At 47.2% G+C, this 25264-nt stretch overlaps 1 protein-coding gene across 1 annotated transcript; it reads left to right on the top strand.

Annotated features, from left to right (window-relative positions):
• Nucleotides 1-22276, top strand: Nyx (nyctalopin). The gene is made up of 3 exons (XM_059251151.1): nucleotides 1-40; nucleotides 17789-17917; nucleotides 20868-22276. The coding sequence occupies exons 1-3, from the start codon at nucleotides 1-3 to the stop codon at nucleotides 22274-22276; spliced, it is 1578 nt and encodes a 525-aa protein (XP_059107134.1).
• The last annotated feature ends 2988 nt before the right edge of the window (nucleotides 22277-25264 follow it).

The raw sequence follows: 25264 nt of genomic DNA, 5'->3' as shown, positions 1-25264 counted from the left end.
ATGGAGGGGCTGGGGGCGCTGTGGGCAGCCCCCCAGGATGGTAAGTAGCATTTCGGATTGGCCATTAAGGATTCTCCGCAGAGGCTTTCCACCATCTATTTTCTTGCTGGATCCCGAGTGATACCCGAGTTGCTGTCCGGCCTTCGCTTGATGAAGAGTTTCCAAAGGGATGGATGCGGTGAAATTGGGGCGAGCTTCCGACAGGCTTTTCTCACGGGTTCCTCTTAGCCTAACACTAGAAGCTTGTGGGGAGGAATGAGCGCAAAGAAGGGAAAATGGCTGGGCATAGCCAAGGAAGCTTGAGGAGCGGGCAGGGTTCCCAAGCGACCCCTCTTGGCTTCCCTATGACCTGGTGACCTGCTCTTACTCCCCTCAGGTAGGGATCCTACGGCTGAACGGCGCTAAGCCGCCAGGTGCAAGAAGGCTGAGGGATGCTGATCCTGCTTCTTTATGGTGAGTCCTGCTGCCAGGGGCGCTGGGATGGGAAGGCAGGCAGGAGTCGCTCGGCTTCTGCCTAAAGCGTAGGGGCTCCAGTGGCTTCAGTCCCAGCTGGAGCTGGGTGCCCTGTCTGATCGGATTTCCCTGCTGTGTGACTGTGGGGAAGGGCAAGAAAATGGGAAAACAGTGTGTGGAAGGTTGTTTCCCCCCTTGATTTGTTTATAAACAACACTCCTGAGTCAAACGTGAAATAGGGTTCTCTCTAAAAAAATAATATTCTTATATATTCTTATGTTTTGGATGTGAATTTATTAGTGTTATAACCCCCAAACCAGTGATTTTCTAGACACACTATTTTAAACTCAAGGTGGGTGTTGTGGTTCAAGCCTTTAGTCTCAGCACTTAGGAAGCAGAGGCAGGGGGATCTCTGTGAGTTGGAGGCCAGCCTGGGCTACACACTGAGTTCTAGGGCTACATAGTGAGTCTAAGTCTTTAAAAAAAGTTCCATATTTTAAACTCACTTAGTGAAAAACAAAAATCTCTTGGGGAAAAAAAATCGTCCTAAAGGGCGGGGGAATGGAACTGTGTCATTATAGATGTTTAAATATTTTAATTTTTTCAAACTATGTGTGTGTGTGTGTGTGTGTGTGTGTGTGTGTGTGTGTAACAGGGTCTCATATATGCAGGTTAGCCTTAAACTTCTTTTTTGTTTGTTTGTTTTTTTCAAGACAGGGTTTCTCTGTGTAGCTTTGGAGCCTGTTCTGGAACTCACAGAGATCCACCTGCCTCTACCTCCTGAGTGCTGGGATTAAAGGCGTGCGCCACCACTGTCAGGCCAGACCTTAAACTTCTTACGTGGGCAAGGCTTGTCTTGCCTTAGCCTACCAAGTGCTGGAATTACAAGTCTGTGCCACCATATCGCCCCTCCCCCAGTCAGTATATCAAGAAGGGGCTGAGCCTATAGCTCCATGGTGGAATAAGTGCTTAGCAGGAACAGGGTACTAGGAACCATCTCCATCACTGTAAAACAAACAAACAAACAAACAAACACTCCCCCCCCAAACTAAACACCTCTGTCCCAAAAACCTAGAAATGTTTGCCACAAAATACTTTCCCAGTGGCTCAAATCTCAGTTAGCCCAAGGATACAAACAAACAAACAAACAAACAAACAAACAAACAAACCAATCTCCTTTTCAGTTCTTCAGTAAATGATTCTACACCAAGAATCTGTTTTTCTGACCCTTGTGGGGAAATTAATTACTTGAAGTTATGGTGATCTATGTAATGATCTTTGTATATGACATGTTACAGAAGGTTTTACCGGATGATTCTAGTAACAGAATTCTTTTATTTTGTGTTCTAGTTTTCTTTTCTTTTCTTTTTTTTTTTTCTGGAGACAGGGTTTCTCTGTGTAGCTTTGTGCCTGGAACTCACTCTGTAGCCCAGGCTGGCCTTGAACTCACAGAGATCGGCCTGGCTCTGCCTCCAAGTGCTGGGATTAAAGGCGTGCGCCACCAACGCCCGGCTGTGTTCTAGTTTTCTTTATATCACTGCGAGAAAACACTCCAACCAAAAGTAACTAAGGGGAAGAAAGGATTTATTCAATTCACAGTTCTAGGTTGTTGTGCCCGTGTCTCGAGACCCCCAGGCAAGACCACCACAGAGCCAATATCCGATGCAAAACACACAGAGGTTTATTGATAACAAGCAAGTCCGGGCTTGGTCCATGTCACAGCAGGTGGAGGAGGACGGCCCTGAGCTCTCAGGGTGAGGGGTTTTTAAAGGGAAAAACCGCAAGCAGGGTGGTACAAGCCTTTGGGTCATATGATTGAGTGAGGATATGTAACCTTTGAGTTTACTGGTTGGGGGTTACAGTTATCATTTTGGGGGCAGGCCTGGACAAGTCCCAGGCTTGGTCCTTGAGCTACCATGGAGGCTGGCTGACCTAGCACGTTCACATTGACCCATGCACGTAGCTCTAAGTTGGTGAGGGGTCCCAGACAGTAAACAATTGGCTGAACCTTGAGCGGTCAGAGTACATGTAGAAAGGGAGCTACTGCAAGGACTATGTCTTTTGTTCATGGCACTCCCAGAAACTGCTGCTCAAGTCTCAGGAAACTGAAATTGAGGCCTGATCTCTGAGAGAAGACTGAGCAGCCTGTTATGGCGTCTGCTTGGTCCTTTCAAGGTCATAGTACACAGGGAGGAAAGGCAAGGCAAACTCAAGGCAAGAACTTGAAGGAAGGCTGCTTTCTATTGCACACAGCATTACCTCTCACTTAGGAACTCACTTCATAGTCTAAGAAGTACAGTTGCGGGCTGGCTGGTTGGCTTATACTTAGCTAGATTTCTTCTGTAGCCTGGGGCCGCCTGCCTAGGGATGGTGCTGCCTGCAGTAGGCTGTGCCTTCCTACAGTCAATTAACAATCAGACAACCCCTCACGGACATGTCTATAGGCTAATCTGATCTAGGGATTTCCTCAATTGAGGATCCCTTCTCAGGTGACTCTAGTTATGTCACGTTGACAGTGAAAGCTAACCAGAACACTCTATATTCCATTTTTTTAAAAAAGTGGGACATGCTCTGTTCCATCAAACAACAGACAACGCACCTCTAGTGTGTCCAAGGGATGCTATAAGGGGTGCAACCACATGGCCTTTGTCTTTATGAAACCTACATTCCTTAATGGAGAATCAAGCAATGAAATAAAAATTAAAAATCATCAACGTAGCATAGGGCAGGCACATCATGATGACTAGGATGTGACTTCCTACTTGAGAAGCCTCCAAAGGACAGAGGTTGACATTTATATCATCACTAATAGCCAGCATCTTGCCATTTCTCCTCCTTAGAAAGGAGAAGTTGGACTGAGTCATGGGGACAGAATGTTTGCTTCCAAGAGCCAGTATTATTGTCAACCAGTACCCGAAGCTCCACCGCCACTCACAGAACCCAGACAGTATTCAGAGCCTGCATGCTGTAGAATGGCGCTGTCTCCTCTACAGAACCCTGAAAGACATCCAGACTGCTGCTTGCGACAGTTTGGCAAGCTCAGCGGTGACATCATTCACTAACAATAGACACACTTAAAATTAATGACCAGCTCCACATCCCCTCGCGCTTTCATGTAAAACACTCCAGCAGCACGGAGACTATCTCTCTGAAGACGAGTCACAAGCAATGGGAACAACATGTTCCCAAGAAGCGGGCAGGGATAGTGATCTGCCTCGTTGGCTGGAAGGAGAAAAAGGCTGATCGAGCTTCCCCAAACTAGGACTTGAGAGACTCAGAAGTGGCTCAGAACAGGGGAAATGGGAGGCAGGACCGAATGAAGCAGAAACAGTCTTCCTGGAGACGTGCTTCTCCTCACAGGTGGACAAGGACAGACACTCCCACATGCCCCTCCAGTGTTACCAATCCCTATCTCCCCGTTGTTCACAGCATCATAACTGAATTCCAGACTCGCTTTCTAGGGTCCTTCACACCCTGCTTGCTCTACACTGAGTCTTTAGGGTCATCAGGGTTTGTGTTTGTCCACTCCTCTCTCTTATAATCTAAGAGGTGGTAGGTGGCTAATAATTGTTTGTTGATTCAATGCATGAAGCAGCCCGGAGTAGACTCTCTTCCTCAGTTGGATGCACTCGTTCAAACTAGAAGGATAAGGAGTGCATTTTAGAAGAAGTCTATAGGAAAGTAAAGTCACAAGATGCTATTTTTAGACCCACAACAACAGCCAAAATGTGAAAGACTGACAAACGTCAAGCCTTGATGGGAATATAACATGACTGGTGTGCTCACGTATCTCTAGCAGGAATAGCAATCGGTGCAGCCATTTTGGAGAACCACTAGTCAGTTTCATGGAAAGATAAACACATTTATATGGCTCAAGCAATCCCACTCCTAGATAAGTGAGAAATGAAAACACATGTCCATAAACACACACCCACACCCTGTGTCAGCTTTTGTTACAATACATTAAGACTGCAAACAATACAAATGCCAACTGTTAGTTACTTTTTATTTCTGTTGTGGCTCATATGGCTCACATGTCCATCATGGCAAGGATAGAATGGTGGAATAGAACAGTTAATCATGGCAGCCAGGAAGAAGAAAAAGGGAATACAGGAAGGGGGTGGGGCAAGATACACCCAAGGATTCATCCACCAGGCCTAGTTCCTCCAGCTAGGCCTCACTTTCTCAACTTAAACTTAAAATAACTCCAGCGGCTGGGACCAAGCACTCGATACCTGCATCTATCAGGGGCCATCTCGTATTCAGACCATAGCACAGATCAACAGGTAAAGGAATAAGTTAGTCAAGGTACCCCCATTGTTGATCACAGTCTAGCCAACTCAGAACTATAAAGTAACGGTCAGTTGACGTGTCACAACATGGAAGAACCCCATAAACACACTGGTGAGGGAAAGAACCATTTACCACCGTTGCTATGAAATCTTACAAAGGCAAAGCTCATCTAAAATTCAGAAAGCCGCTCTGTGTTGTCTGCAGAGAGGACACGTGCCAAAGGGACTCGAAGAGCTTTCTGGAAATTCAATTAGAAATGCTTTCAATCTTGATTGATATGGTAGTTGTAAACGTTTGTTATACTTACCGAGCTGTACTTTAAAATTGTACCGCACCTGCTTTTACATGGTTCTGAAGCTGGGACTTCATGCTTGCTAGTTCTACCAACTGAGGCACAGTCAGTGATGGAGTAACCAAAATGGGGACATTTTCTTGAAGACAATCTTAATTGGACCTCAAGCAACTGAATTTAAAAGAAGAAAGCAGGAGTGCAGGGAGAGAATAACTGTACTCCAAGGAGAATTCTCTCATTGTACAGTCAGATACTGTGGCATGTTGAGCAATATAGGTAGGAGATTCACTGATGCTACTGTATGGACCACTGGTTCTTGATTTTGAATGACAAGCAGTATGTCCTTTGTATGAATATATTGTTTGTTTATATACTCCCTTATTGTTAGGGATTTAAGTTGCTTCCCACTAGGGGCATGTTTCTGGTTGTTATACCAAAATGTCCAAGGCTAGGTAAGTACTTTATAAAGAAAAGAGGTGAATTCAAGTTCATGTTTTGGAGGTCAAAGAACATGGCACCAGTATGTATTCATCCTTGGTGAGGGTCTCATAGTAGGTGAATACAAAGAAATTATATGGTGAGACAGGAAGCAAGAAAGATTCTGGGGGAGGTGCCAGGCTTACTAATAACAATCTGCTCTCATGAGACTTCCTGAGAGACTAAGAAATGCATTCATCCCTTCTAAGAGCAGCACCCTCAATGACCAAATTACTTACACTAATGTGGTGGTTTGAAAGAAAATGGCCCCCAAAGGGAGTGGCACTGTTAGAAGGTGTGGCCTTGTTAGAGTAGGTGTGGTCTTGATGGAGGAAGTGTGTCACTGTGGGGGAGGGCTTTGAGGTCTTTTTCTCAAGCTTCACTCAGTGTGACAGTCAGTCAACTTCCTGTTGTCTCTGAGTCAAGATGTAGGCCTCTCAGCTCCAGCACCATGTCTGCCTGCAGCCACCATGCTGCCCTTCATGATGACAATGGACTGAACCTCTGAAACTAAGCGAGCCACCCCAATGAAATGTTTCCTTCAGAAGAGTTGCCATGGTCATGGTGTCTCTTCACAGCAATAGAAACCCTAACTAGGACAACTAAGTTCCAGTTCTTGAAGGGCCTACCTACCACCTGAGCTGGGCATGGGGATACCTGCATATAAACCCAGCCCTCGGGAGATGGAGGCAAGAGCACCAGGATCAGGAGTTTAAGGCCATCTTTGGCTACAATAGTGAAGTCAAGGTCAGCTTGGACTACATGAGGCTTTGTCTCAAAAATAACTAAAAAGGAAAAAAAGGGGGGAGGGACTGGAGAGATGGCTCAGTGGTTAAGAGCACTGGATGCTTTTGCAGAGAACCTGGGTTTGATTCCCAGCACCCACATGGTGGCTCACAACTGTCCTGTAACTCCCGTCCCAGGAGACCTGACGCCCTCTTCTGGCTTCCACAGGCACCACGCAAACTCGGCGCACAGACATACATACAGGCAAAACACCCATACACATATAACAAAATAATAAAGAAAGAAAAATCCCGAACACGCCATCCCCATGTGGTTTTGTTCCCATTTCTTCCTTCCCTATTTCTTTCCCTACAAGTCTTTTGGTACCTAGTCAGTTTCATATGTTTGAAGTGTATTTGCTGGATTGCAAGGTTCTCCAACTTGGTTTTTGTAAAAGATTTGTTGATTTATTTGTTTCAACTGCTGAGGCCATCTCTTCAGCTCCTTCTTTTCCTTCTTATCACATGGCGTAAGAAGCAAGTTCTGGGGTCACCTGAGGCCAGAGGCCATGGCATGGTACCCCCTGGTGCCTCTCTGTTTCCCCAAGTTAGTTGTGTTTTGAAAACCTAGCCCTGGGCTTGGCTGGAGGAGCGACTGGGGAAGCATTTGCCAGGAGTGGGAAGGGAATGATTTCTAGAGCCAAAGTGGCTAAATACATTCTGCTGAAACCAGAAACCAGACCACATTTTCCCATACTATTTTAGTTTTGTGAGGCGCAAGTCTTTTTCAAACAATGAGAATAAAAAAATATTCCAAGCTCAGCCTGCGGTTGGAAACTCCATGAGTAACCATTCCCCTAGCAAACCTCAGGGGAGAAAAACACAGATTTGCAGAGCCTAGTGCCTCCAGAGAGAAGCTCCCCAGCTGGTCCGCATTAAGACAGCATTCGGTGGGGCGCCTGGGCCTGGCCAGCAATGCCTCCCTGCAGCTTGGAGCTGGCCCATCCGTCTCACAGGTCACAAACCCAGAGCTCATTTCTGGTGTTTGCCCAGATTTAGGGATCCCTTATAACTTTTTATTTATTTTATTTTATATTTTATTTTTTTATAAATTGATGTCAGATTCACACAAAATGTACCACCCCTTTAAACCACGACATTTAGCACAATCACAACATTGTGCAACTGTCACTTTTATCTAGTCCCTACATGCTTTGCGCTGTCCAGAAGTTTTGAAATTTTGTGCTATAATCGAACAGTTACTCAGAGTTTGCCCTCCTCCCCCCTTTCTCAGCCCCTGGCACAGATCTGCTTTCTGTCTTCATGAATTTGCCTGTTCCGGACGTTTCCTGTAAGTGGAAGTAATATGATATGTAGCCTTGCGTGGTTAGCTCAATTCACCCAGCATAATTTGTTCTGCAGTTGTGGGGATTGTACCGAGGGCCTCACACATGCTCTGTAATCCTCTGTCATTGACCTATATCCCAGACCTTGTTTTACCTTTTTTCTTTTTTGTGTTTTGAGACAGGGTCTCTCTACATAGTCCTGGTTGTCCTGGAACTCACTATGCAGACCAGGCTGGCCTCAAACTCACAGACATCTGCCCACCTCTGCCTCCTGAGTGCTGGGCTTAAAGGCGTGCGCCGCCATGCCAGTTGCTTTTTTTTTTTTTCCCTTGGAAACAGGCAGGTCTCACTATCTTGTCTAGGCTGGCCTTGAACTTGTGATCCTTCTGCCTGAGTAGCTGGGATTACGAAGCCCAGCTTTCATGTTTTTGAGATTTAGCCTTCATCTACATCTTGGCATGTGCCCATCACTTTTATTTTTCAGGTGGGATAGTCCAGTGTGCGTGTGCAGTATACCACATTTGCTCCTCCATTTGTCGGTTCATGGCCATTAGCTGTTTCTTCTTTTAGCTAGTGTTCATAGTGCTGCCACGAACGTTGTGCAGAACTGCTTTCAATTCCTTTGGTTATATACCCATGAGAGACCTCGCTGGCCACTATTCCACCATACACCTTATCTCTTTCTCTCTTTAGAGATAAGGTCTTACGATGTAGGTCAAACTGGCCTTGAAATCTTGATCCTCCTGCTTCAACCTCCTGAGTGCTAGGATTACAGGCATGTGCTCCAACACCTAGTTTACCACAACGTTTTGCACAGCACTCATGGATCCCATTTTTATGAGGTCCGCAAAGACTCTTGTTTTAGCTTCACATTGGAATTACACGTGGAGCTGTATTTGCTTGTGTGTGTGTGTGTGTGTGTGTGTGTGTGTGTGTGTGTGCATGAGGAGACCAGAGGATGATCTCCGATGTCATCCTCAGGAACTGTCCTTGCTTTTTGAGACAGGGTCTCACAGTGGCCCAGAACTTGTCAAGTAAAACAGTCTGGCTGACTACTGAGTCCCATGGGTCACCTCCCCAGTTCTGGGATTACAGGGGTGCACCACTCTGCTCTTCTTTGTAGGGATGGAGCTCAGGTCCTTTACAGCACTTTATAGACTGCTGTCACCCCAACCCCACCTGTGGAACCTTAAAAATACCAAGGCTCTGGCAAGGCACAATGGTGCCTGCCTATAATCCCAGCACTTGGCAGGTGGAGATGAGAGGGCCACAAATTCAAGGCTAGCCTGGCCTACACTGTGAGTTCCAGACTGACGTGAATTACATGACAAGACCTTGCCTCAAACACAAACCCCAAACAACAACAAAACAAGGGCTGTGGATGTAGCATCTAAAAGGCAGAGTGCCTTCCTAGCATGCACAAGGTCTTGGGTTCCATGTCCAGCATCGACAACTAAACAGATAACAAAACAACAGAAAAGCCCACCAATGCTGACCTCCATCCTTGTTATAACTGGCTCAGGCATTTTGAGTTCAACAAAAACTCCCCGTGGGGTCCTAATGCGCAGCCCTGGCTGGACCATCCTACATCCTTTGCAGTCTCTCCATAGTAACAGCTTCAGTCTTCTGATACCTGGCGTGCCAGTCAGCTTTCCATTGCTGTGGCAAAAACACCTGAGCTAAATAACTACTGGGGAGGAGAAGATTTGTTGCATGCCTTCGGAGGTTTCAGTCTGTGACTGTACTGCTTTGGGGCTGTGGTGAAGCAGAGTATGATGGAGGGGACACATGGCGGAGCCAAGCTACTCATTCACTTCATGGTAGCCAGGAAGAGGTGTGTGTGTGTGTGTGCCGAAGACCTAGTGTCCCTTCACAATGGCACACGCCCTGCAGCCTGACTGCCTTCCGCTAGGCCCTGTCTCAGAAAGGTTTCGTCACCTCCCAATAGTGCTGCAGGCTGGGGACCAAGCCTTCAGCACACCAACTTTTAGGGGATATTTAATCTAAACAGAGCACCTGGTGTTTGGCTTCCTATTCTGGGACATATTTCCACGTGGTTTTGAGGGATTTGTCCCTTGATGAGCTTTAATCCTGTGACAAGTGGCTTGTGGAGTCCACTTCTGGCTTGGCCCAGTGTTTTCACAGCTGTCCCAAGCAGCACACTGCACCTGTTCCTCAGAGCTGAATTCAATTCAATTCGGGAGCTGAGTGACGGGATAATCTGCCTGAGGTTTAAAAAGAAGGAGCCGCATAGGGGCTCACAGAGACTGAAGCGGCCATCACGGGGCTGCGCGGATCTCCACTTGGTCCTCCGAATACACGAGTATACGTTATGGTTGTTGGCTTGGTGTTTCTGGAGGGACTCCTGACAGTGGGATGGCTGGGATTCTTCTGCCTGTTTTTAGGACCCTTTTCCTCCTACTGGGTTATCCTGCCCACCCTTGATGAGAAGGTTTGTGCCTGGTCTTGTTGTATCTTATTATGCTGTGTGTAGTTGGTGTCCCTTGGTGGCCTGCTCTTTTCTGGGGAGAGACATGGGGGGGCAGTAGATCTGGGGGAGAGGGGAGGTGGGCGGGTACTGGGAGGAGGAGAGGGAGGGGAAGTTGTGGTGGGGATGTACTGTATGAGAGAAGAATACATAAAGATTAAAGAAAAGAAGCCAGGCAGTGGTGGTGCACACCTTCAATTCCAGCACTCAGGAGGCAGAGGCAGGAGGATCTCTGAGTTCAAGGCCAGCCTGGTCTACAGAATGAGTTCCAGGACAGCCAGGGCTACACAGAGAAACTCTGACTTGAAAAACCAAAACCCAAACCAAACAAAAACAAACAAACAAACAAACAAACAAAAGCAAAAAAAAGGGAGCAGAATAAGAAAGTGGGGGTGAGAGTCAGCACCCGAAGACCCAAAGTGTATGAGAGAACTAGTGCAGACGGACATGTCCTCAGGGGAAGACTTGAGAAGGACTTGGGAAAGCCTCATCTCTGACTAGGCCAGGCCCAAAGCGAGCTTTTCTTGTCTTCCCCTCCCTACTCCTCAGACCAAAGAGGAAAGCACTGAGACCTTTTCTGATTTCCAGATGGATCCATCCCCAAAATACCGCTGGGTGAGGAGACGTTGCTTAGCAACTGACAAATGAGTTGACTTTCTGTTCTCCCAGACTGGAATCTTTATTTTAAGTGGGCAAATGGGCTTTTCTGGCCAAGGATTTCCCATGGAACTCAGCTCAGGACTGCCAAGGAGATTTGTTTCTGGTATTGTCACCGCTGATTCTGAGAGACACCACCTTCCGGAAAAGTCAGCATTGCCCTGACCCTTCTCAATTCACTCTCACAGACTTCCTGGCAAGGGATAGGGAGGAATTTCCTTTGGGTTCTGAATTCAGGTTCTTTTCTTGAGCAAGATGAAGTGTTCACAGTTCCATAGGGGCAAAGAGGAGAGAGCCCACACTTCAAAAATGAAGGGAGCTGGTGTGGTGATATACTGTATACCCTAATAAACTTGCCTGAGGGTCAGAGAAGTTGTGTGCTGCCATTGCCTGGCTGTTTCTTTCCAGCGTGGCCTTGAACTCACAGAGATCCAGACAAATCTCTGCCTCCCGAGTGACAGGATTAAGGGTGTGTGCCACCATTGCCTGGCCTCTATGTCTAATCTACTGGCTGGCTCTGTGCTCTGATCCCCAGGCAAGTTTATTGGGGTACACAAGATATCACCACAGGCTGCTTGTGTTAGCTTTCCATTTCTGGACCAAATACCCAAGAGAGACAGCTTAGAAGGAGGGTTTATCTGCACTCAGCATCTCAGAGGTGTCCATCCATGGTCACTTGGCTCTGCTGCTTTAGGCCCGAGTCATGGTGAGTGGCAGGGGACAGAAGACTGCTCAACTACATTTGCTAATCAAAGGGAGAGAAAGGCCGGGGCTGGGATCCTAATAGTCCCGTCAAGGACACCCTGCCTCTAAAGACTACTCCAGTCAGCTCTGTTTCTTAACAGTTTCTCCTAATATTTTCAGCATTTGTGGACCCAGCTTTAGCACATGGGCCTTTGGAAAGATATTTCAAAGTCAAACTATAACACTTGTGTTAGGCTGTTGCTTAAGAATTTTACCAGGACTGACAAGATGGCTCAGTGAGTAAAGGTGTTTGCCACACACAAGTCTGACGACCCAAGTTCGATCCTTAGAACCCACATGGTACAATGAGAGAAATGATTCCCATAAGTTGTCCTCTGACCTCCATATGCATGCTGTGGTACACATGTGTACACACACACACACACACACACACACACACACACACACACACACACGAACAGAAAAAAAATCTGGCTGCAAACTGTAGGAACTGCTCCAGGCTGCAGAGGCTAATTGGGAGCTTATTTGGTGACATTAGGTATTCATTCCTAGCATTCTTGAATGGAAGCTTCACTGACAAGAGAAATGCCTGTATCAGGAAGCAGAGACCCCACAGCCACTGCCATTTAATGGGTCCACCTACACATGGAAAACATGTTAGGTACTGGGTGCCAGCAACTCCACCATGTAGATCTTTTTTTTTTTCCTTTTTCCTCACCACTGTGAAATATCTGAAAGCCAGGTGGCTCTCCTGCCATTCTGGCCAGCAGATAGTTTCTGCCTGAGGCCTTCTGTTTCCAAATCTTGCTGGCTGTCTGCTTGACAAAAGTAGGTCACTTACTCTGGGCCCTAACTGCTAGACAAAGTTAGGAAGGAGAGTTTCTGGCTTCTAGGTGAACGCAGAAAGAGAACTTAGAGGCACTGTCTCCTCTGTTGTCAAATGTCTACTATAATCAGTGAGCATTGGGCTGTAAGGAACAGAACCTACTTATCCATGCAGATGGCTTCAGTGGATTTCTAACTGGAACAGGGAAATGACACAGAAAGTGCTAGCAGGGCCTTGTGGGAACTCAGATCGGTTACTCTCTCCGCACATGAGTGGACTGAATGTCTGGGTTGCATTCCTAAGCCACCATTGAAACCAAATCCCCAGTGGGCTAGAACGAGGTGGGAGGCAGGGCCTTTGGGGAGATGATAGGTTAGGAAGGAGGAGCTCTCAAAACTGGGATTTGTGTTTTGAGACAGGGTCTCACTGTGTATCCGTGGCTGGCCTGGAGCTCACGGAGATTTGCTTGCTTCTGCCTGCCTAGTGCTGGGACTAAAAGTGTGCACACCACGCCTGGCCCCGGACTGGTGTGCTTATAAGGGAGATGCTGGAGAGTGCCCCCACCCCTTCTGTCATGAAGACAGAGAAAGAAGCCGCCAGCCCCCACCAGCCACCGAATCTGCTTTGATCTGGACCTTCCCAGCCTGCAGAACCCCAAGAAACGTTTGTTTACAAGCCAGTTGCCCCAGTTTAGCACTTAGTTATGGCACTCTGAGTAGAGGGACTATACACTGGCTTCCTCACACTGCCCTTGGCTTCTGCTTCTCCCTAGCTTTGAGTCACATGCTGCTTTCTGTTCGGTTTTGTTTTTGTTTATCAAGACAGGATATCATATAGCCCAAGCTGACCTCAAACTTGCTATGTAGCCAGTGATGGTCTTGAACTCCAGATTTCTCCTGCCTTCATCCACCAAGTGCTGGGATTCCAGGCCTGTGTCAGCACAGCCAGATCACATGTGGCTTCGATACAAACCCCAGCCCCAGTACTAGACAGGCTTGCACTCCCAAGAGCTTGCTGGAGAAGGAATGAATCCAATTAGCTGCGCTTATATCCAAGTGTAATGGTACAAATGGCTGTGCCTGGGAGGAGGCAGCAGAGACCCATGGGACTTTGAGTGGGGCATGTTTTCTTAGAAACAGTGCTTGGTAACAACTGCTATAGAACCATGGACAATGAGTGCCAGAAGGCTCCTCAAAGGTTAGAACGTGCAGTTCTTTCATATCGTAGTTAGACACAGGAGCTCAGATTAGGTGTGTGGGCTGGGAGACATAAGCCTCAGAGGAAAGGTAAACAAAAATTAGTACCATTTACCCTCCACTGTGTACCCCCCCCCCATTTACTTTCTTCTTTTGAGACCAGGAGAATAATGCACTTAGGTGCAAGGCTGTAAGAGTCAATGAAATAATGTTATGAATCTATGAACAAACACTTATTAAACTTGATTATTACAGCTAGGCATTAAGGCATACACTTGTCATTTCAGTGCTTGGGAGGCTGAAGCAAGGGGATTGTGAATCCAAGGCCAGCCTGGACTACAAGTGAAACACTGCTTCAAATTTTAAAAAGCTGGTTATTATGAGAGAAAAAGAAACCCATAAAAATGGAGTGGCATTATACATGTTTGTGTCACCAATATGACATATGTTGCCACGGTTCCCAAACTATTTCCTATATTCACGGTTTATGGGATTTTGTTCATTATATATGGTGTGAGGTAGGGTTGAGATTCTTTTGATTTTCTGGGGATTATAATATGCAGGTCCAATTTGTCCTGGTCTACCTTGAACTAATCTTGCTACCATAAATTTGTGAAGTCTAGGTTGAGTTGTTAAATGTTACCAGGGAGCTTGGAGACCCTTTCAGAAGTCCTAGTCTGAATTTTGTTAATATAAGAATTTGGCCTGGCATGGTAGTGCATGCCTTTAATCCCAGCACTGGGGAGGCAGAGGCAAGTGGATCTCCATAAGTTCGAGGCCAGTCTGGTCTACAGCGCGAGTTCCAGGACAGCCAGTGCTACACAGAGAAACCCTGTCTCAAAAAAATTGAGAATAAACTGAAGAAATCTTGAGGCCAATTTTATTAGATTTTGAGAAAAAAAGTAGGCAAGGTGCAAATGAGCCCGAATGAGCATGCTTAGAATGGACACAGAAGAAAAGGGAAAGTTACACTTTTCAGAAAGGCAGGCAGACTAATCCTAACCCTGTAAACTACTGGCCTTATAGGGTGGGAGTTCTGGGAAGGAAAAGTATACTATCTCATTAAGGGATAATTATTCCTCCTATCCTTTTAGTGTGGTTTAAGGTGAACCTGTCTTCTTGAGAAAGGGTCCCTTGGCTAGGTGATTGACCACCTCAACTGGATTAACTTTTAAGTTTTGGCAGCTTGGAATGCTAGGTCTCTACCCAGGTCAGAGAAATAGTTCTTTCAAATTGGCCTCTCCACAGATCAAGGCTACTGTAACAGTTTTACTCTGATTCATGTAGAGTGGAGGATCTTTATCAAAGTAATTCATGTTTCTTTTCATCTTTTATGTTACTTTGTCATATTTTTCACTCCATAATACATTGCTACTTTGGTTTTGAACAATCACTTGGCTGTTAAACAATTAAGGATTTGAAAAGAGAGGTTTTGTATATTTAGAGACACATCTGCCATTTCCATTGTTCATTGCCTTCCTGTTGCTTTTTGTCTAGCTTCATCTTCCTTCAGAGAAGGCCCACAGAGAGCTTATATAGTAGGATTACCAAGGAAAGGCTTACCATAAATATGCTAAAAGAATTGACGGGGAAAGATGGGTATAATGAGTGAAAGCATAGGGAACATGACTCTCAAAAGACCCAGAAACTAAAAACAAGGGCTGGAGAGATGGCTCCGTCAGTAAAGATCTTGATACGTTATCATGAGGACCTGAGTTCAATTCCTAGCACTCACATAAAAAACAGGCGCTTCAAGATTACAGCCTGGAAGCCCAGTGCTGAGGAGGCTGAGACAGGAAGCTCTCTGGGGTTTGCTGACCAGCCAGTCAAACTAATGGGAGAGCTCCAGGTTCAGCCAGAAACTGTTTCAATATGGCGGTGACCGAGGGAGACACTTCATGTTGACCTCTGTCCTCTACGAACACACATGCACACCTGAAATACATTACTTGGATGGATATGCCACATTTGTTCCTCCATTCATCTGTTGATGTACTTGTTTGTATCTCTTGGATGGTATGAAGAGTCGGCTGTGACTGTTCTGTTCAAGTGTTTGTTACAACACCTGTTTACAACTCCTTTCATTATATACTTAGGCTTGGAACTGATAGCCAACCAGCAGTCACTCTGGTATATCTCGGAATATCCCTCCCCACACATATGAGTCTCATGTTTATAAAGTAGGTCTGCTTAAGTCCTTGGTTTCTTACTTCGAATGCTTATTAGAATCAGCCCCTTGGAGCTTTACAAATACCAATGCCTGGTCCCACCCCTAAAGATCTTGATGCAATTAGCTTGGGTTTGTGAGTATTAAAAGCTCTCATGTAATTCCTATGTGAAGCCCTGGTTAGCACACCCACATAGACCTTTCTTTGCAGTCTCCTTGTAGCATTAATTATGGGCACATTGTCGCTATGAACAGAAATTTTCATCTGATGGAAGATACTCTGCTATGATTGCAAACAGAACTCACCACAATATGTTATTATTATTGTATTTTAAATAGTTTTCTTGGTGCCCGCTTTTCTGGCTTACTAAGCACATACCTAGTCTTCATACCTGGTAAGCCAATACTGGAGTTTTGTTGTCTGTTTTGGGAACTGACTTGATTCAGCTTAAATTTTGCCTACTAATCCAGTAAATTAGTTACTATTTCTAATGGTTATCAAAGTTTCAGAGTCCAAAGATTGGTCTCTAATGGTGATATACTGACTGTTTTGGAGAAATCTAAACCACAGTCTGTTTTTTTGAAATAGCCTATACATCCACATGGTAAGTATTCTTTTTTTCATCATGGTAAAAAATGCCTGGCTCAGTGCTTCAAAGTAGGGACTGCTTTTCCAGAGGAGCAACGTTGGTTCCCAGCAGCCTCATCAGGTGGCCCACCACTGCCCGTAACTCCAGCTCTAGAGGACCAGATGGCCTCTTTTGTCCTCTTTGGGCACTACACTCACACGCACAATGTGGCTCATGGTCTCAGTTCACGTCACTTTGGTGTTTCTGGGTCTGTGGGGAAGCAGTACAGCATGGTGAATGGGTTTGGTGGAGCAGAGCTGCTTGCCTCCTGGCCATCACAAGTAAGGAGAGACAGAGTCCTGGGACAAGACACACCCTTCAAAGCCTTTACCAGTGCTCCAGCCCCTCTCACCTCTTTTTTCACCTTGGTTTTTTAAGACAGAGTTTCTCTGTGTAGCCTTGGCTGTCCTGGAACTCTGCAGGCCAGGTTGGCCTCCCTGCCTCTGCCTCCGGAGTGCTGGGATTAAAGGCGTGCGCCACCACCCACTTCCACCTCTTAATAGTCCACTCAGCTATGAAGCAGCTCTCATGATCCAATCACCCCTCCAAAGCCCATCAACTGGCAACTGAGCCTTTCCTGTAGGACTTTGAGGCATAGTTTTTAGATTCAAACCATAACAACGTGGTTCAAATTTTTAATCATAAAAAGAATATACAGCAGCTGGGCATGGTGGCATGGTGGTTCACGCCTTTAATCCCAGCACTCGGGAGGTAGAGGCAGGTGGATCTCTGTGAGTTCGAGGACAGCCTGGTCTACAGAGTGAGTTCTAGGACATCCAGGGCTAAACCCTGACCAACAAACCAACCAACCAAACAACCCCCCAAAGGGCAATATACAATGGAAAGCTTCATTCCACATCTCCTGATCTCTTGAAAGCATTTTAAAAACATTAGCAACTGCCTTTTGGATCTCTTGCATCAGTTGTGATAATTATATATCAGCTGTGATCATCTATATTATACAGTATAGTTAATAATATAATCCTCTACAGCTGGAGTTATTCGCAGTTGTGAGCCACCTTCTAATCCTATGAGCTGTCTACAAAGAGTTCTTAAAACAAATGACATTCTTTGTCAAGAAGCTCACAAAGGAAGGCATCAATTCCATTTACTTCTGCACACATTTATTGAGCCATACTGTGTGCTCGGAACAATGCTGGCTGTTCAGCGGGAGAAACATGAGTCATAGGATTGAGAGTGTACTTTTCTTAATTAGAAAGGAGAAGAGAACAGAATGAAGGGCTGTTGGTAGGGAAATGTGATACTTCAACTTGACCTAGTTGGAAGGGTTGATGAGAACAGGTTACTCCTCTGTTCTGCAGAGGACTGCACTTGAGGTTTTTGGTCCTGCCTCCCTAGCAGAGTATACCAATCAACAGAGCTCTTATTCACAGCCAATCTGATGGTATAGGTTCCAGGAATCTTGCTGGTAGCTTGGTGTCCATTTCACAGTTTTTAGGAGAAGGGAAAGGTATATCAAGCTTCTCAACAGCAGAATGTCGAAAGTAGCCCGTTTGCAATTGAACACTCAAAGAGACACCTGAAAGGGCCGACTCCCCTTCGGAGCAGCTGAGAAAGCATGGGGTGTTCACAAGAGAGGAACTGCTGGAACTGAGTACGCCTACAGAGGCAGCAGCGAGCATCTTGAACGTACTCCTGTGTTGTCTATGTCTTCAGGTTCCCACAGGGGCTTAGAGAGGTGAGGTACTGTGTACAGGATGGGAGGGACATGGCAGGCCAGGGGTGTTTGCTGGACACTGGGCACATTTACATCTGGACACTCCATTTCCTTGTATAAACGGTGAAACTGAACACTGCCTCAGATCACTTGGTTGGAAATGGTCCATCTGTCAGTGCCGCCTTCCCCGCTTCTCTTCTTTTCTACAGGGTCTTACTATCCTTGGCTGGCCTTGAACTCACTATGTAGCTGAAGATGATCTAGAGCCTGAGATCCTCCTGGCCCCACCTCCTGAGTGCTGGGATTACAGGCATGTACCATACACTCAGTTTATGCAGGGCTACAGATAGAACCCAGGGATTTGTGTGCTAGCCAATCAATCACTCTGCCAACCGAGCTACATCCTCAGTCTCAATACAGTCTTGTCTATTGGTCCTCAGACTAGGCTTGGGACCACAGCCTTCCACAAGGAAGCAGGCAATGATATCCTGTTTGCTGTTAGTGGCAACCATACTTGGAGAGGGCAGGTTTTCATGACTTTATTTGATCATCCACTTGAATTTTCAGAACAAAATTTATAAGCATTTTTCTTTCCCAGTATGAAGTAAACAAGTTTCTAGAGAGTAAAGGCTGGTCAATTCTTTAGCGATGTAGGCGGTCACTGATGGTGGATTTAATACGCTGTCCTTGAAATAATAGAGTCCATCTAGTGCTGGTGCTATGGCTCAGCAGGTTAGAGCATCTGCCACCAAGCTGGATAAGCTGAGTTGGATCCCTGGGACCCACGTGACAGAAAGGAAAAAACTGACTCCTGTAAGTTGCCTTCTGACCTCTGCATGTACACACCCATACACAGGCACAAAATAAAGTAAGAGAAGATGGGGGGGAAAGGGAAATAGGAATCCTCATGGGGACAAGAAAATAAAAGGTTCTCATGCCCTTAATTCATAACCTGATAACCCCCAAGAGTCTCTTTTCCCTTATAGATAATGTATGGCATGTGCTTGTCCTGTATCACAAGATAACAAGAAACCCTTCAGGGTGACTCACCAGCCTCTGATCTTGGTGACTAACAAAACCCACTAGACCTCAAACCACTCAAACAACCCAGGAAAATGCCTGGTTTTTTCCCTCCTATGTCTGCACCTAACCTGGGTCTCCCACAATAAGTGATGATTTATTAAATTATTAAAATGAGTCCCCCTTTTCTTCCAATTGAAACCTGTCTGTTGTTGGTTGTTTTTACTCTTTGCTCTTTTGGGGGACCTGCCACCCAGCTCTCAAATAAATCACACGGAATCTTATTACTTAGAAATGCCTGGCCTTAGCTTGGCTTATTTCTAGTCAGCTGTTCTTAACTTAAATTATCCCATCTACCTTTTGCCTCTGGGCTTTTCCCTTTTCTTACTCCTGTATACCTTACTTTCACTCTTACTCCGTGGCTGGCTGTGTGGCTGGGTGTCCTCCTCTCCTTGTTTTCTTCTCGCTCCTTGATCTTTCCCTCCCAAATTTCTCCTTCTACTTACTCTTCCTCTCTGCCTGGCAGCCCCACCTGTCCTTTCTTCTGCCTCGCTATTGACCATTCAATTCTTTATGAGACCAATCAGGTGTTTTAGGCAGGCAAAGTAACACAGCGTCACAGAGTTAAACAAATGCAACATAAAAGAATGTAGCACATCTTTGCATCATTAAACAAATGTTCCAGAGCATAAACAAATTAACACATTTTCAACTAATATTCCACAACACTTGTCTGAGAGTTCATTCTGTGTGTTTCAGTTTTTATTTCTGCCATCACTGGGATCTGAGATTATCCTTAAATTTAACTTTTCAGTTACTGTTAAAGAAAAAGAAAGGAGCCGGGCGGTGGTGGCGCACGCCTTTAATCCCAGCACTCGGGAGGCAGAGCCAGGCGGATGGATCTCTGTGAGTTCGAGGCCAGCCTGGTCTACAGAGCGAGCTCCAGGAAAGGCACAAAAGCTACACAGAGAAACCCTGTCTCGAAAAACCAAAAAAAAAAAAAAAAAAAAAAAGAAAAAGAAAGGATATACAATAGGCTTTTCTTTCATTTCTACCCCCTCCCCTTGCTCTTTAGTTCTTCCTTTTCCATGAGGCTTAATGGACTCACTGGGGATTTTCGAAAATTGAATTCTTATGGTGAAAGGGGCCAATGACACCAATAGAAATCTAGCCACATTAAAAAGGTAGAAACACGGGGCTGGAGACATTGCTCAGTGGTTAAGAGCACTGGCTGCTCTTTCTAGAGGTCCTGAGTTCAATTCCCAGCAACCACATGGTGGCTCACAACCATCCATAGTAAGATCTGATTCTCTCTTCTGGCATGCAAGTATATATGCATAGTACTGATACATAAAATACAAATAAATTTAAAAAAAGGTAGAAACACCTGACATTAACTTTAGCATTTAACCCAATGTATCATATAAAACACCATTTCAATATGTAATCCATACGTTAATTGTTGAGGTAGTATTTTATTTTTTGACACCCTCTATATACTTGTATTACTCAATTTGGGTTCGACACATTTCAGAGAGTTAGGGGCCCATGTGGCTACTGGCCACTGCACTGGGCAGCACAGGCCTTAGTGTAGGGTGTAGTGACATCCTCAGAGATCCCCCCACACACACAACCAACAAACCTTCTAGTCACATTCTAAAAGCATACCGTGATGATACAGGTAAGGAAACTTAGAGAAAAGTGGGACACAGGGACTATAGCAGAGAGTTTGCTTACTAAGCTAATAGGAAAGCAAAGGGGAGGGCACTGGAGGTGGGACAACCTGTGTTGGTAAGCAGATGGGAAGGGGCCTTTTGACGATGCAGGACTTGGTGGAGGGTCTGCAACCTGCTACGGGGGCGACCTCTGACTACTGTTCTTTGTCTTTCCTTCTTCTGGCTCCTCTCTTGTCCAGCCGTGGTCTTCGGCCTGCCTTGCACCCGGGCCACCGAGGCCTGTTTGCAGGCCTGCCCTGCGGCCTGCACCTGCAGCAGCGTGGAGCGCGGCTGCTCGGTGCGTTGCGACCGTGCGGGCCTCCTGCGGGTGCCCACGGAGTTTCCGTGCGAGGCGGCCTCCATCGACCTGGACCGGAACGGCCTGCGCATCCTGGGCGAGCGGGCCTTCGGCACGCTGCCGTCGTTGCGCCGCCTGTCGCTGCGCCACAACAACCTGTCCTTCATCACGCCTGGCGCCTTCAAGGGTCTGCCGCGGTTGGCCGAGCTGCGCCTGGCGCACAACGGCGAGCTGCGCTATCTGCACGCGCGAACCTTCGCCGCGCTGGCTCGCCTGCGCCGCCTCGACCTGGCGGCCTGCCGCCTGTTCAGCGTGCCCGAGCGTCTGCTGGCCGAGCTGCCCGCCCTGCGCGAGTTCACGGCCTTCGACAATCTCTTCCGCCGCGTGCCCGGCGCCCTCCGAGGGCTGGCTAACCTGACGCATGCGCACCTGGAGCGCAGCCGCATCGAGGCTGTGGCCTCCAGCTCACTGCGGGGCATGGCGCGCCTGCGCGCGCTCAGCCTGCAGGCCAACCGCGTGCGCGCAGTGCATGCCGGGGCCTTTAGCGACTGCGGTGCCCTGGAGCATCTGCTGCTCAATGACAACCTGCTGGCCGCGCTGCCTGCCGCTGCCTTCCTAGGCCTCCGCCGCCTGCGCACGCTCAATCTGGGTGGCAACGAGCTGGGTCGTGTGGCACGTGCCTGGTTCTCTGACCTGGCAGAGCTCGAGCTGCTTTACCTGGACCGCAACAGCATCACTTTTGTGGAGGAAGGCGCCTTCCAGAACTTATCAGGCCTCCTGGCCCTGCATCTCAACGGCAACCGCCTCACCATGCTCTCCTGGGCCGCTTTCCAGCCTGGCTTCTTCCTGGGCCGCCTCTTCCTCTTCCGCAACCCTTGGCATTGTGACTGCCATCTGGAGTGGCTGCGCGATTGGATGGAGGGTTCTGGGCGTGTGGCTGATGTGGCATGTGCCTCCCCAGGTTCCGTGGCCGGCCTGGACCTCAGCCAGGTGGTCTTTGAGCGTTCCTCAGATGGCTTGTGTGTGGACCCTGAGGAGCTGAACTTTACCACATCTAGTCCAGGGCCCAGTCCAGAGCCGGTGGCCACCACCGTGAGCAGGTTCAGCAGCCTCCTCTCCAAGCTGCTGGCCCCAAGGGTCCCCGTGGAGGAAGTAGCCAACACCACCTGGGAGCTGGTCAACATCTCGCTGTATGACAGCCTTCCCTCTGGTGGGGTGGTGGGCTTGGGTTGCAAGGCCACGTTTCTCTTTGTCTCTTGCCTCTTGCTCACCCTGGCACAGTATGGAGTGTTCAGCCTACAGAGGGACTGACTCTGTCACAGGGAAGTGACCCAAACCACTTCGGCCAAAAGGGGAAGCTTTGCTTGGCTGTGATTGGGAGTGTCTGTAGTTGAGAGGAGAGGAAATAGGATTAGGGGTGGTGATAAAAGTTCTTGCTGAGGGTGGAAGAAACACTGTCTCCAAAGACAGCCCTAGGCAGAGGAGCACTCTGGGAAATGCCACTGAAGTAAGTAGGTATAAATTTCTGTTCTTCTCACATGGGCATCCATTGAAAAAGAGAAGAATGAACAAGGGCTCTTGGGTGGGTAGGTGAGGAATGGAAGTCTCTGGGACTCCTGCCCTCCACCTCCAGGCAACAATGCCCACGGGGCCTACATTAAAGCGGGACTCGATTGGCTAAGTACTAAGAACTATCTTAGTACTTAGTACATGTACATGCCATCTCTCTTGTCTCAGTAGCCCACTAAACCCAATCCATCTTTTCTAATATGATCCTCCTCTCTCCTCCTATGCCCAGGAGCTTGGGACAACAAGGTTCAGGAAGGTAGACAGGACATTAGAGCAGGGGTATGGGAAAGAAGAGACTGAGATCCAAGGCAGGTGGGTGGTTGCTGAGGTCTGAGGTGTGTGTTAAGTGGAATTTAAAACAAAGATTCATTTCTTTTAGGCCACAATTTATCCCTTAGTATAGGCAGTGCCAGGTGTGTTTGTGGACCGCACTTATAAAATGCTAAAAGGTAAACTGGTTTCTCTAATGTAAGACTTTTCAGAGTCTTCCAATGCCATTGTAAGCTTCCAATGTACTGTGAACTCTCAAGGAAGCACAAAATCTTCTTTTAGCATTTCTTTTTTTTTCTTTTTTTTTTTTTTTTTTGTTTTTCGAGACAGGGTTTTTCTGTGTAGCTTTGCGCCTTTCCTGGAACTCACTTGGTAGCCCAGGCTGGCCTCGAACTCACAGAGATCCGCCTGGCTCTGCCTCCCGAGTGCTGGGATTAAAGGCGTGCGCCACCACCGCCCGGCTTCTTTTAGCATTTCTTGTTGTGGGAAGAGTGTCCCTTCCCACAAATGCTTTGTTAGCAGGGTAGAGCATCTCCAGCTGGGATGCGTCCATTAGGTATGAAATTCTTACGAGCTGCTCACATGGAGACTGACTAATGGTCCAGAGGGAAGGGGGACCTCAGATTTCTCAGGGTGCATGCCTGAGGGCAAAGGTCATCTACCAGCACCTCCAGTGGATGTGCAGGGGCTCTGAGTGTGGAGCGTATGAGGGTACAGAGGCCGAGTCCCACCCAGGGCCCCTGACACACTAGCTCTTCTCAGAGGTTGATTGTCTTGTTAGCCCCAGAATCGGCAGCTCTCTGGGCCCTGGCCATGAGGGTAAGCTTTGCAGGTTGCCCTCTAAATGTTGGCCTGTGGGCTGGGGATTGTGGGTCGGTGGGAGAGTGCTTGCCTCATGTGGGCGAGGACCTGGCTTCTCTACTCATCACTGAAGAAAACAAGAAGCTGGTCAGTCACCTTCCAATCTCAGTCTAGCTGGCGGTAGAACCATTCTGAACTGATGTTGACAGATGCAGGTTCCTGATGGGCCATGAGGTGATCAGATCAGCCAACGTGCCATGCGTCTGCTGCATAGATGCTCCAGTTTGTCTCCACACGGTGAGCAGCGAAGGCTGTACTTGTCAAGGTCCTGGAAATGTACAGTCTTCCCTTCTTTGTGTGTAGAGAGGCGAGGTTTCAAAACCCCACACAGATGAGGGCGTGCCAAGCTGTCAATGGCAACAGTATTTTTTCTTTTTTAAAAAGGTGATTTTTTTTATTGTTTGATAATTTCATACTTGCTTTGTGTGTGTTTGTGTGTGACAGGGTCTCACTACATAGCTGGCCTTGAAGTCACGATCCTACTCAACCTCCTCAGTTGCTAGGATTACAGGCATGTGCTACCATGCCCACAAACGGTATTTCTTAATAATACTAAGTACTAGTACTAAGTCAAACTACTGCAGTGTTCACATAGGCTTGCCTACTAGTGACTGAAGGACCTTGCCCTTCCCCCATTCCCTCTGCCTTGCTGAAAACCCTTAGATTACATTCCTGAAGCTAGCCACCAAGGTCTGTTCCCTTATTTGGCCACTTCCTCCTCCTGAGACTGACTACCAAGGCCCAGCTATCAAATCCCCCTTTGACTCACCTAATTAACACGCCCAATTAAAACTGAACACCTCATCCTTACACAGCTCCCCTCCTTTATAAACCGCCATTTGCCTATGGGCCATGTCTGCTCTCTATGCAGAGGCGGTCCTTTTTCCTCCAGGACAAATACCCCTGCCCCCTTTCCCTTGCCCCTTCTCCTTCTAACACAGGCCTCCCCTTTTCCCCTCTTCAAAGTGACACCTGCAAGGTCATCTGCTGCTGTTTTTCTGCCTCAGTCAGAAAGCAGCCACTTTAACTTTTCTTCCCTACTTAATAAAGGATCTCTCTGTGAAAACAGGTGTTTGGGTATGGTTTGTGCCTAATCCAGGGGTCCGGGAGGAAGCCCCAGCTGTGTGGGGATCTCCCTCAGTGGCCATTAACTCAGTTGAATGGGCAATGAGCAGCATTTAAAACAACACATAGAGGCAGGAGAAATGGTTCATTGGTCAAGAGCACACACTGCTCTTGAGGATTGAAGTTCAGTTGTATGCATCAATGTTGGGCATCTCACAACCACCTATGACTCCAGCTCCAGGGATCGGACATCCTCCTCTGGCCTCCAGAGGCACGGCATTCAAACACACACACAGAGAGAGAGAGGGAGAGGGAGAGGGAGAGGGAGAGGGAGAGGGAGGGAGGGAGAGAGGGAGGGGATTAGAAATAAGAAAAATCTTTACAAGCAAACACAAGGCTGAGGGTTGAGGATGTAGCTCAGTGACAGAGTGTGTGTAGCATGTACAAGGTGCCGTGTTACATCCTCAGCACAGCACCACACAAAAAACCCCAAATCCAACATTAACAAAAATATGTTAGATTAGGAAAGTCACA

This window comes from Peromyscus eremicus, chromosome X (genome assembly GCF_949786415.1).
Source record: "Peromyscus eremicus chromosome X, PerEre_H2_v1, whole genome shotgun sequence".
Taxonomy (NCBI): domain Eukaryota; kingdom Metazoa; phylum Chordata; class Mammalia; order Rodentia; family Cricetidae; genus Peromyscus; species Peromyscus eremicus.
The sequence above is the reverse complement of the archived record's forward strand: the minus strand, read 5'-3'. Positions and strand labels throughout refer to the sequence as shown.

Excerpts from the sequence above, each read along its gene's own strand:
- Nyx (XM_059251151.1), top strand. The coding sequence starts at position 1 with ATGGAGGGGCTGGGGGCGCTGTGGGCAGCCCCCCAGGATG. Across the intron at positions 41-17,788 it reads GTGGGCAGCCCCCCAGGATG|AGACACCTGAAAGGGCCGAC; the intron begins GTAAGTAGCATT and ends GAACACTCAAAG. Across the intron at positions 17,918-20,867 it reads CTTGAACGTACTCCTGTGTT|CCGTGGTCTTCGGCCTGCCT; the intron begins GTCTATGTCTTC and ends TCTCTTGTCCAG.